This window comes from Ranitomeya imitator, chromosome 7 (genome assembly GCF_032444005.1).
Source record: "Ranitomeya imitator isolate aRanImi1 chromosome 7, aRanImi1.pri, whole genome shotgun sequence".
Classification (NCBI taxonomy): Eukaryota; Metazoa; Chordata; class Amphibia; order Anura; family Dendrobatidae; genus Ranitomeya; species Ranitomeya imitator.
In genome coordinates, this window is record NC_091288.1 from 63,325,109 (window position 1) to 63,337,858 (window position 12,750).

General features: G+C 48.8%; 1 protein-coding gene across 2 annotated transcripts in view; it reads right to left on the minus strand.

Annotated features, from left to right (window-relative positions):
- The window catches only part of LOC138644706 (putative methyltransferase DDB_G0268948), a 65,865-nt gene that overhangs the window by 11,175 nt on the left and 41,940 nt on the right, over positions 1 to 12,750 (minus strand). For both annotated transcript variants that reach the window (XM_069733387.1, XM_069733386.1), the window contains one exon: positions 507 to 607. In XM_069733387.1, coding sequence (XP_069589488.1) covers positions 507 to 607 — 101 coding nt within the window. The remainder of the gene's footprint in view (positions 1 to 506; positions 608 to 12,750) is intronic.

The window sequence follows — 12,750 nt, forward strand, 5'->3', positions numbered from 1 at the left end:
GACATCACTGAATCGGCGTGTGTGACGCCGATTCAGCGATGTCTTCACTTGTAACCAGGGTAAACATCGGGTTACTAAGCGCATCCCTCGCTGTCAGCTTCCCGCACTGACTGTGAGCGCCGGCCGTAAAGCACAGCGGTGACGTCACCGCTGTGCTCTGCTTTACGGCCGGCCGGTGCTCAGTCAGTGCGGGAAGCTGACGGCAAGGGACGCGACAGACACCGGAATGTAAGTATGTAGTGTTTTTTTTTTTTTTAGGTAACCAGGGTAAATATCGGGTTACTAAGCGCGGCTCTGCGCTTAGGAACCCGATGTTTACCCTGGTTACCTGGGTACCTCGGCATCGTTGGTCGCTGGAGAGCTGTCTGTGTGACAGCTCTCCAGCGACCACACAGCGACGCTGCAGCGATCGGCATCGTTGTCTATATCGCTGCAGCGTCGCTTAATGTGACGGTACCTTTATTCTGTAAGAAAACAGGTCTTCTAAACATTAAATTAAAACTTACCGTTCCTTGTCTTTTAGTGGAATGGCCTCAAATATATTTTGATACTGAGAAAACAATTCATCTCCATATTTATCAACATGCTGCATCAATGTATCCCAAACCTGCAAAATTAAAAAATGAAAATTACTAATGTTTTTGGCAACAAACTAAATTTAAGTGGACTGAAGCTTCGACACAATATTGAGCCCCCAATATAACAGGTCTTTAATGTTAAAAAACAACATTTTTGTATAAGATTTTGAATATTCCCATCTTCATAAATGGATATGGTCGGACAATGCTGGAAATACAAGTATTTTTGCAATTTTACGCTTATTTCAACTTTCAGCCATTCTTGAGATATTTATTTTACTCACTTGTATAGCGCCATTGTTATAGAGGCTTTATACAGCAGTATACCACATGAGGCAGAGATCGGGGGCGTGGAATACTTCTTACAACAGAGATCAGTGGCCTGTGGTGAACATAACATCTTTGTTCTGTCTATCCTTGAGTTCACACTTAACCATCACACCTTCACCTTCGATGGCAGACACTACCACAAGCTCAGGGGCACTGTGATGGGGAGTCCCTGTGCCCCATCATATGCAAATTTGTTCCTTGGCTGGTGGGAGGAAACAGTCGTATTTGGAGGTGATATAAAATGGTGGCAACATCTTATATCCGTATGGTATAGGTTCATAGATGACGTATTTGTAATATGGACAGGGACGAGAGACCAATTTGATTGAGCCATAATGAAGTAGGCCTTTGGTTTACCTCAGAGATCCAAAAGGAAGAACTGGCATTCCTGGATGTGAAAATAAGAAAGGAGAATAAGGGAAGTGTTTCGACTAGTATCTATCGGAAGCTGACAAGTACCAACAGTCTCCTGTACTAGCAAAGTCACCATCCGGCCCCCCTCTAAAGGGGGATCCCTAAAGGCCAATTCGTTAGGTTGAGAAGGAACTGCTCCAAGAATAACCTTTTTGATAGTTAAGCAGGTGACATGTACAGGAGATTTAGAGAGAAGGGGTATCCGGAGCATGTCCTTGATACTGCGTATGAGCATGCCAAGAAAGCAAATACACAACAACTTTTACAGAAATGTACTGACAAGGATCCCACCTAAGGTATTAGGATTATTGGAACATTTGACCTCAGACATCAAGAAGTTAGAAATGTTCTTATGAAACACTGGGATATTTTAAGATTGGACCCAGATCTGAAGGATATAGTGGGGGAACACCCCAGTATTACCTTTAGAAAAGGGAGGTCGATAAGGGACATGTTGATACATAGTCAGTACAGGAGACCAGCAAATAGTGGAACATGGCTAGATAGGAAACCATGTGGGTTTTTCAAATGTGGCAACTGCAGCATGTGTAAATGGATGGAACCAGGAAAATCATTTCGTACTTCAACTATGGGGAAGATTTTTCATCAACGTAATTTCTCTAATTGCAAGACCACAGGGGTGGTGTACATGGCGAAATGTTTCTGCCCTAGAGACTATATAGGCAAAACTAAAAGGGAGTTTAGGAGGCGAGTGGGGGAGCACATGGGAGACATTAGAAACAACAGGGATACCCACTAGCAAAACATATGCAGACCTTTCATGGAGGTAAGTTGTCCGAGATTAAATTTACGGTAATTGAGGTGGTGAATGGGAACCCGAGAGGGGGAAATATGGACAAGACCATTCTTAAAAGGGAGTGTGAATGGATGTTCAGAATGGAGAGCCTTCAGCCAAAAGGGATAAATGAACAGTTGACCTTTGCCTGTTTCTTATAGCCAGGCTGAGAAAGAGAGAAATATTTATGAGGCCTTTTTTCTGAGAATACTGGTATTTAGAATTGAGTGACTTTTACTTTTTTTCGGATCGAGTTGGGTTTCAAAAGGGTTTGTCAAAAGTCGGGACAGGTGAAATCGGCCGATTATTGCGAAAAGTTGGGGGCCGACTGAAACACGAAATCCAATGCAAGTCAATGGGGAATCAAAGTCGGCAGTGGGTGGAGGACAGGAAAACATCTATAGTGCCCATTTTAATGCCAAAAACATCAATTCTTATTACTTAAGCTTTTCAATCTTAATTTACTTTATAATAATAGTTAGGCATTGAAAACTGGGGGTCATTAGGCTAAAGTTGTGGGGGGTAGGGCTGGCTAAGATTTTCGTGGGCCCAGGAAACGCGGAATACGTCACGGCGGTGGAGCAGGGAGAGGTAAGTATTTCAACTTTGCAAGTGCTGTGATCCGGAGCAAGCAGGGGGGGCCCACTCGTGGGCACTGGCACAGGGCCCCTCATAGTACGGCGGTGTGTTTGACGGCGGGTGGCGCCTCCCACTGGCAGAGACACTTTTGCGTACTATGAGGGGCCCTGTGCCAGTGACGTCACCTTCATCTGCACCTTCCTCTTTGTCCCCGTGTAAGGTGGTATAGTATGCGGGAAGGGGAACCTGACTTTCAGCAGGGTCAGATTCTGGCTGTGTAGAGTGCAAGGGGAATCTAGTGGTCTGGGTCAATGTACCAGCAGACTCATCTAGCAGTGGCTGGGCAATGGCAGGATGAGGAGGAAACACAGATATAGGCCCAAATAATAAAGTGGGCTAAATGCAGTTCAAAATTGGTAACAGGACTAAACAGGCGGCATTGCTTTGTTCAGTGGAGGAAAACTGTAATGAGTGGCAGACAGTTAGTAGGCCCAAATAATAAAGTAGGCTAAATGCAGTTCAAAATTGGTAACAGGACTAAACAGGCGGAATTGCTTTGTTCAGTGGAGGACAACTGTAATGAGTGACAGACACAGTTAGTAGGCCCAAATAATAAAGTGGGATAAATGTCTGCCAAAAAATTGTTCATAAATAAACAAGTGGCATAGCTAGGTACAGGGGTGGGCTCCTCTGCTGAGTAGCAGACAGTAGTAGTAGGCGCAAAGTATTAACTGGTCTTAATGGAGGCCAGGGCCCCTGTATATTTTAACTATCATCTATCATTTCAACAAATGTGTATTTGCAGTGCCATTGAAGGATTTAACCACACAGACTACACAGTGGTGGAGCAGGGAGAGGTAAGTATTGCAAGTGGTAGAGCACTGTTCGAGCTGGGGGGAACACTCTCTCGTGGGCGGCGGTAGTGGCACAGGGCCCCTCATATTACGACATCAAGCATGATTTACTCAGATTATGGGTTTCGTTTCGGGACATGTCTATAGTGTGGTCGGAGATTGTTCTGTGGAAATCGTGGAGGCATGCTAGGTCGGTTGACAAGGTTAATATGGCCCGCATTAAAGTAAATCAGGCTGTGTCTGGTTTTGTGGTTAGGAATGGGAGCCTGGCAGTTTGTCATTTTGAGTTGGAAAGTGGAGGGGACGATTTTCTTCTGGGCGATGGTGTTCATCTGAACGCCGTGGGCAGTGATTTGTGGGCCCTGGGGCTGCAGACTGGAATTGAAAGAGCCATAGCGGTTTGGGGTGGTGGGGTCTCTGGTACTTGAGAGAGGTCAAGTACTCTCGTTGTGGCGGTGGGAGGGGTCCTTGGAGTTGGTGCTAAATTGGCCTGGGGGATCCGTTGGGATATGGATTCTTCAGTTGTGATAAGTTTTGGTTTCGTGTCTGTTGATTTGGGGGAGTCTTGGCAACGGTGGAGCCAGATTCTTAAGTTGGAAGTGGACATTGGTAACCCTCCGGGGTATCCTTGGTGCTTTTGAGCCAGTGAGGTAATGGCTGAGAGTAAACTATGGTTGTTTTCTGTCCACTAGTTTATCCTATGGTTAACACCAGATTTTTTTAGCTTCAAGGACCCCTTCTCAGCTTATTTTACTGTTATATGTTTGTTTGTTTATAATAAAGGCCGCTGTGGCTATTTATATCCAATTCAGGAGTCATGTCGTTAATTTGGGTTGGGGAGAGGGTCAGAGACCCATGGGAGGATGCTCATTACCTGGGCATCGATAATACCAATGTCAAGTCGTCCAAGTGTCTGTGGTCAAATGCACCCTGTAACACACAGAGTTTCTCAGGGAAGCGGTGATGTTGTGTGCGACATGCTGGTGTAACGCAGGCACGGCTTTCTTTGAGAAGTAGTGGCGACTGGACATCTGGTACTGAGGCAGTGCAATGGACATAAGGTCTCGAAAATCCTCTGTGTCTACCAGGCGGAAAGGCAGCATTTTTGTAGCCAACAGCTTGCAAATGGTGAAATTCAACCTCTTAGCTTTGTCATGGCTAGGAGGAAATGGTCCTTTACTTGTCCACATCTGAGGGACCGAGGGCTGGCTGCCGTGCTTAGACGTGGTTGAGTAGGGTGTCCCCGGCAAACTGCTGGTCTATGAGGAAGGTGCAGGCGGAAATATTATGTTGCCTTAATCAAAATGTGGTGGTCTCGATGTCAGAGAGCGCTCAACACCAGCAGGTGTTTCCACTTGCAAATCTACTGACCACCTGTCAATCACACTGGCTGTTGCGGGTAAAGAGGTGGAAGGTCTGCATCCAAAACCATGTGCGACTTCTGTCCCCACAGTCAGAGGATGAAGAGGCCGCGGACGCACTTGATGGGGCAGATGGTGGTTGGCCTGGCCCACTAGGCCGCATTGCAGCACAGTGAGCTTCCCACTGCAACTTAGGCCTCATATCCATGTGACGGTTCATGCATGAAGTACTCAAACTATTCATTTTTTGGCCTCTACTGAGATTTTGGTGACAAATCTTACAGACAACATGAGTTGGGTCATCCTTTGTGATCTCAAAAAATGCCCAGGCTATGCAAGGCTTAGAGTCCATGTGACCTGAAGAGCCACCACGACTTGTGCTCAGAGGCACAGTTGTGGTTGAGGATGCAGCTGTTTACTTGCTTCCAGTACTCCATCTCTGTCTAGGAAGACGCAACCTAACCTCGTCATCACTAGCATCCTCCTCCACCTCATCTGTTGACCTCATGGACTGGCGGACTGTGGGTTGACAGTAAGTGGGGTCTCCAACCTCGTCATCATCACCCTGTGTGTGTTCTCCCACCCGTCGTCCTCAGAGCCAACCTCTTCCAGCCCTGACCGAAAAGTCAAGTTTTCGTTCCAATGAGGTATCTCAGTCTCATCATCATCTTCCTCATTGTCTCCACCAACAGGAGTTAGTTTGGGAACGAGAGTCTACATTATGCTCAGAACCTTCTTCATCTGAACCTGGATACGACTCACAAATATTCTGGGCATCAGTGCAGATCATTTCCTCATCTGGATTCACAGAAGCTCTGAAGCAGACCTCTGATTCACAGGCTATTGTATGAGTAAACAGCTCTGCAGACTCAACCATCTGTGTTATCCCATACTCAGATGGGCGGCTGGAGACTTGGGAGCTGTGAGGAAGCAAGTGCGATTGGGGTGACACCTCTGAGGACTGGAGTATTTGTGATGTTGAGGTGGAGGAGAGCCCACTTGAACGAGCACTTGATATCCGTTCAAGCACCTGCTGTTTTTGTGCCTCATCTGCAATTTGTAGCGATGCTCGTAGAGATGGTGGTAAGAAAGGGATCATATCAGATTGTCCACGAAAAGAAGTAGACATCTTACTTTGGCTGGAAGATGGTATTTCTTCTGCAGATGTTACTGTTGCTTTACCACCTATCCCACGGACACAACCTTTTTTTCCCTTTCCAACACACCTATTCCCCTTTCCATCAGCAGCAGGCTTTTGCCACTTATTTTGGTGCTTAACTAATTGGCAACTCTTTAGTTGTTGGCAGAAAACACGATGGCTGGAAACCGAGCAGAGCTGAGTGGTCAAACTGTGGTACTAGCCCAAAACGATTTACTGGGTTAGATGCAGTAAAAAATTAGATACACAGGCGGTGTAGCTAGCTTCACAGGTGGGCTACTCCGCTGACGTGCAGACACTGCTACTAGGTCCTAAACTACAGTATTTACTGGGTTAGATACAGTAAACATTTAAATACACAGGTGGTGTAGCTAGCTTCTCAGATGGGCTACTCCGCTGATGTGCAGACACTGCTCCTAGGCCCAAAACAATTTACTGGGTTAAATGCAGTAAAAATTTAGATACACAGGCGGTGTAGCTAGCTTCACAGGCAGGCTACTCCGCTGACGTGCAGATACTGCTATTAGGCCCAAAATGATTTACTGGGTTAGATGCAGTAAAAATTTAGATACACAGGTGGTGTAGTTAGCTTCAGGGGCTCGCTTTCCCTTCCAAGTCTTCACCGACCACAAAAATTTGGTGTACCTACAAACAGCTCAACGGCTAAATTCTCACCAGGCCAGATGGTCCTTATTCTTCTCCCGGTTCCATTTTACCCTCCATTATCTCTCTGGGGAGAAGAACATTCGTGCTGATGCTCTCTCTCGCTCCGTTGTGTCTTCTGTGGAGGAGAAAGGGGAGCCTCGGCTTATAGATCCTTCTGAGAGTCTAAGAACCATTGCTCCTGTTTTGCTAGAATCGGTGCCTCCGGGCAAGATGTTTGTACCTACTAATTTGCGACTGGAGGTTCTCTCTTGGGCTCATTCATCCAGGGTGGGTGGATATTTTGGGACCAAGAAGACATCTGAGCTGTTGGCGAGGACGGACTGGTGGCCACATATGGCCCGTGACATCAGAGACTATGTTCGGGCTTGTGTCTCCTGTGCCAAAAATAAATCTCCTCGACAACGGCCGTCTGGGTTACTCTATCCCCTGCTGGTGGATGACAGGCCCTGGGAGATGGTCGGGATGGGCTTTGTGGTGGGCTTACCGAAGTCTCGTGGTTGCACCATCATTTGGGTAATCACCGACTATTTTTCTAAAATGGTGCACCTGGTGCCGCTTCCACGGTTACCTTCTGCACGGGCCTTGGCAGCGTTATTTATAAGACACATTTTCCGCCTACATGGTATGCCGGACAAAGTTGTCAGTGACCAGTTTGCATCTCGGTTCTGGAGAGAGCTTTGTCGTTTACTCAGCATTGAGTTAAATCTCTTTTCAGCATATCATCCCGAGACGAATGGATTGGTAGAGAGGACTAATCAGACCTTGGTCACATATTTGCGACATTTTGTTTCTGCCAGGCAGGATGACTGGGCATCCTTGCTACCATGGGCGGAGTTTGCGCTTAATAACGCCATAGCCGACTCCACTGGTCAGACTCCATTCCTCCTTAATTATAGTCAGCCTCCGCGGGTTCCTGTGCCTATGCCAGTGTCTTCCGCCGACTCCAGGGTGGGAGACTGGGCTGTGGAGCCACAGGACATTTGGGACTGCACTCAGGATGCCATCCGGGCCTCCAAGGAGAGAATGAGGCACCCCGCTCCGACCTTTGCTCCTGGCGACTTAGTGTGGCTCTCCGCCCGTAACATCAGGCTGCGAGATGAGTGCACTAAGTTTGCTCCTCGCTACTTGGGACCTTTAAAGGTCCTCGAGCAGGTTAACCCTGTGGTCTACCGTCTGGCCCTTTCTCCACGCCTAGGTATCACCGACACCTTTCATGTGTCCCTCTTAAAACCCATACACATGTCCCGGTTTTCCGAGTCATCTGCCGGGACATCGGGTTCGTCTTCGGACGATTACGAAGTAAAGCTATCTTGGGGTGCAACGTGGTACGTGGGAAAAAGTTTTATTTGGTGGACTGGAAGGGTTATGGCCCAGAGGACAGGTCCTGGGAGCCTGTTGACAATATTCGAGCTCCGCTGCTCATTGCTGCCTTTGAGCATAGCAAGGCCCAAGGAGGGGGGGTAATATTAGGGGTCAAGTTTCCGCCTCTGCACAGGGGGAACCTCGAGCCATCTCCTCTGCGGTCTCCCATTATTCTCCAGCCGCAGTGGAGCCTGCTCAGTGGAGACGTCGGTCCCAGCGTCTGGCATAGGCTGATACTGTGTGGATGGTTTCTGCTGCTTTCCCAGGCTTAGCCATTGTAGCCAGTACTGGTCAGCGGCGAGCAGACGTCTCTGGGACTAAGTCCTGCTTTTTCCCTTCTGAGTATGCCCAAGGTAAGACCTCTCATTGGAGGTCGGGGGTCACATGCTCAGGTACTGCTGCAGCTTCCATTAGTTATCTAGGAAGGTCCTGAAGTTGCTCTGGTATTGTAGCAGCTTCCATTGGTCCTCTAGGAAGGTCCTGAAGCTATAAAATGTTTGCCTGGCCGCACGGCCATGCGCTATCATCATCTTCATCTTTATTTTTATATAGCGCTAACATATTCCGCAGCGCTTTACAGGTTGCACACATTATCATCGCTGTCCCCGTTGGGGCTCACAATCTAAATTCCCTAGCAGTATGTCTTTGGAATGTGGGAGGAAACTGGAGTACCCGGAGGAAACCCACGCAAACACGGAGAGAACATACAAACTCTTTGCAGATGTTGTCCTTGGTGGGGTTTGAACCCAGGACTGCTGTGCTAGCCACTGCTCCACCATGCTGCGCTAGTATCACTTCATGTTATGAACTTGCTAATTGTGGGCGCACCTGTATGATTGAATTCAGGGACCCGGCTGAAATAAGCCCCTAGAATACCGGCACCTCTGGTGAGGAGTTTTTGGGTGCTTCTCTGTGTGTGTGACCACTGACTGCCATCAGCTCAGCAGTTAGCTGTGTTCCCCTGTAACGCTAACAGGGCACAGCATGTTCTTTTCTGTGTGAGTCAGTGAAGTAACTGAGTTCACTTATATCGCCATATAGTTCCGTAATTTTCTAATAGCAGGTTGTCTCCTGCAAGATGGACCCCAGGCTGCGAACGCACCAATTATAACATCCATATTAACTCTGTGTGTTCTGCCAGTCCTCACATTATGTTTGCATCAAGAATTTGTTGAAATGCAATTGAATCAATTCTTTACTCTATCCATGAAATGTTCACCGTGCATTGGCTGCAACACAAACCCCAAAGCATGATTGATCCACCCGTGTGCTTAATGGTTAGGGAGATGTTCTTGACCTGAAATTCTGTGCCTTTTTTCTCCACACATACCTTTTCATCATTGTGGTCAAAGAGTTTTATTTTAACCTGATCGGTAGTGTTGAGCATTCCGGTACTGCAAATATGGGGTATCGGCCGATATTGGCTGTATTGGATTTCCGATACTAAGTTCCGATATTTTTAAGATATCGGATACTGGAAATGGAAGTTCCTATAGTGCAATGATGCACTATAATTAAATGTGGATGGTGCGTGGGCGGAGACTGCGTCTGTGTGTGCGGGCGGGGTCTGTGCGTGACCGTGGGGGGTCTATGCGGGCCTGCCGGGGGTCTGTACGGGCCTCTCGGGGGTCTGTGCGGCCTGCTGGGGTTCTGTACGGGCCTCTCTGGGGTCTGTGCAGCCTGCCAAGGGTCTGTACGGGCATCTCGGGGGTCTGTGCGGCCTGCTGGGGTTCTGTACGGGTCTCTCTGGGGTCTGTGCGGCCTGCCGGGGGTCTGTGCGGCCTGCCGGGGGTCTGTTCGGGCCTCTCGGGGGTCTGTGCAGCCTGCCGGGGGTCTGTGCGGGTGTGCAGGCATTGTCTGATGGGACTACAAGTCCTATCGGTCTATGCCTGCTACAATGGCAGTGATTGACACCAGGGCCGCCATCAGGGCATTACAGCCGTGACTGGCGTATGGGGCCTGGTGAGCAGAGGAGGCCCGCATCAGGCCCCGTCTCATCTGCTCACCGGGCCCCCCCTGCAGGCGCTGCGGCACACTATTGACGTGCGGGCCCACGCCCGCATGTCAATAGTTAACAGCCGCCAGCCAGTCTGAGGCTGGCAGCTGAATAGGGCCGCAGTGCGCACTCGCCGGCGTCGCCGGCGTCTGACGTCATTGTCAGCCGCCGGACCCGGCGAGTGCGTCTGTGTGGAGCCTGGAGGGATCTTCGCCCGGCGCAGGAGCACGGCCAGGTAAGAACTCGTGTTTTTTTTTCTTTGAGAGCGGCGATCTAGGGGGGCCCGGGGGGCAGGATGCTGGACACAGTGGGGCAGAATGCTGGACACAGTGGGGCAGAATGCTGGACACACAGAAGGGCAGAATGCTGGACACACAGTGGGGCAGAATGCTGGACACACAGTGGGGCAGAATGCTGGACACACAGTGGGGCAGAATGCTGGACACACAGTGGGGCAGAATGCTGGACACACAGTGGGGCAGAATGCTGGACACACAGTGGGGCAGAATGCTGGACACACAGTGGGGCAGAATGCTGGACACACAGTGGGGCAGAATGCTGGACACACAGTGGGGCAGAATGCTGGACACACAGTGGGGCAGAATGCTGGACACAGTGACAGGGGCAGAATGCTGGACACAGTGACAGGGGCAGAATGCTGGACACAGGGGCAGACTGTGAGATCCGGGGGCAGAATGCTGGACACTGTGACAGGGGCAGAATGCTGGACACAGTGACAGGGGCAGAATGCTGGACACAGTGACAGGGGCAGAATGCTGGACACAGTGACAGGGGCAGAATGCTGGACACAGTGACAGGGGCAGAATGCTGGACACTGTGACAGGGGCAGAATGCTGGACACTGTGACAGGGGCAGAATGCTGGACACTGTGACAGGGGCAGAATGCTGGACACAGTGACAGGGGCAGAATGCTGGACACAGGGGCAGACTGTGAGATCCGGGGGCAGAATGCTGGACACTGTGACAGGGGCAGAATGCTGGACACAGTGACAGGGGCAGAATGCTGGACACAGTGACAGGGGCAGAATGCTGGACACAGTGACAGGGGCAGAATGCTGGACACAGTGACAGGGGCAGAATGCTGGACACTGTGACAGGGGCAGAATGCTGGACACAGTGACAGGGGCAGAATGCTGGACATTGGGGCAGAATGCTGGACATTGGGGCAGAATGCTGGACATTGGGGCAGAATGCTGGACATTGGGGCAGAATGCTGGACATTGGGGCAGAATGCGAGACACGGGGCAGAATGGAGATACGGGGCATGATTGGAGACACAAGGCAGGATGAAAGACATGGGGGCATGACTGGAGACAGATGGGGGAGGATTGGAGACAGATGGGGCAGAATGGAGACACAGGGGGCATAATTGGAGACAAGTGGCAGGATTGCAGACACGGGGGCATGGTTGGAGACATAGGGGGCAGAATGGAGACATGGGGCATGATTGGAGACACTGGGGGCAGAATTGGAGACAGATCGTGCAGGATCATGGGGCAGGATGGATATGATGGAGACAGATGGGGCCGGATGGAGAGATCACATGGGGAGATCATATGGGGCAGAATGGATACTCATGAGGGCAGGATGGGAGACCATATGGCTGACGCCAGGAATGAGACACACGGGGGCCAGGATGGGGAATATTATTACCATAGGGGCTAATTTAGGGATATTATTACTGCAGTGATGTATTTATTTTATTTTTTGAGTATACTGTTTTAAATGAGGGGGCGGTCCTGTTACTGTATAGAGTGATACTATGTTGCCTCTTTTTCTTCATGTGGTGTAATGTAGAAGTTGTGAAAAATTAAGCAATGTATTCTACAAGCGGAGCTCGAGATAACTGTTATTTCTTGCAGAGACGAGCCCTGGCTGGATGAAATGATGGCGGTCTGTGCTGGATGAAAGATGAAGGACTTCACCTAGAGACGTCACTGGTGAGTCTCTAGGTGACTTTTTGGCCAAAACAAAAGCTGCCAGCTATGTATGTGATCTGGTGATGGGAACTGTTAATGTGTGATAGGTGAGAAGTGGAGTTTTTCCAAGAGATAGCGGTGGGACTGTGGACAGTTCGAGAGGTGGAGCGTGGAGGCGGGGCTGGGGTGGAGCCTGGGTGGAGTCTCAAGGGGGCCCCAAAAATTTTGCCAGTATGGGGCCCTGAAATTTCTAGTGGCAGCCCTGATTGACACATTAGCCAATGATGGGCGGGTAGTAGTCCCATCATCCGGCTAATGTGTTGAATGTAAAAAAAAATACTACATACATACTACATACATACATACATACATACATACATACTACATACTACATACATACAACATACATACTACATACATACATACTACATACATACATACATACATACTTCATACATACAACATGCTTCATACATACTACATACATACAACATAATACATACATACATACTACATACATACATACTACATACTACATACATACTACATACATACAACATGCTACATACATACATACAACATGCTACATACATGCATACTACATGCATACTACATACATACTACATACATACATACTACATACATACTTCATACATGCATACAAAATACTACATACATACTACATACATACAACATGCTTCATACATACTACATA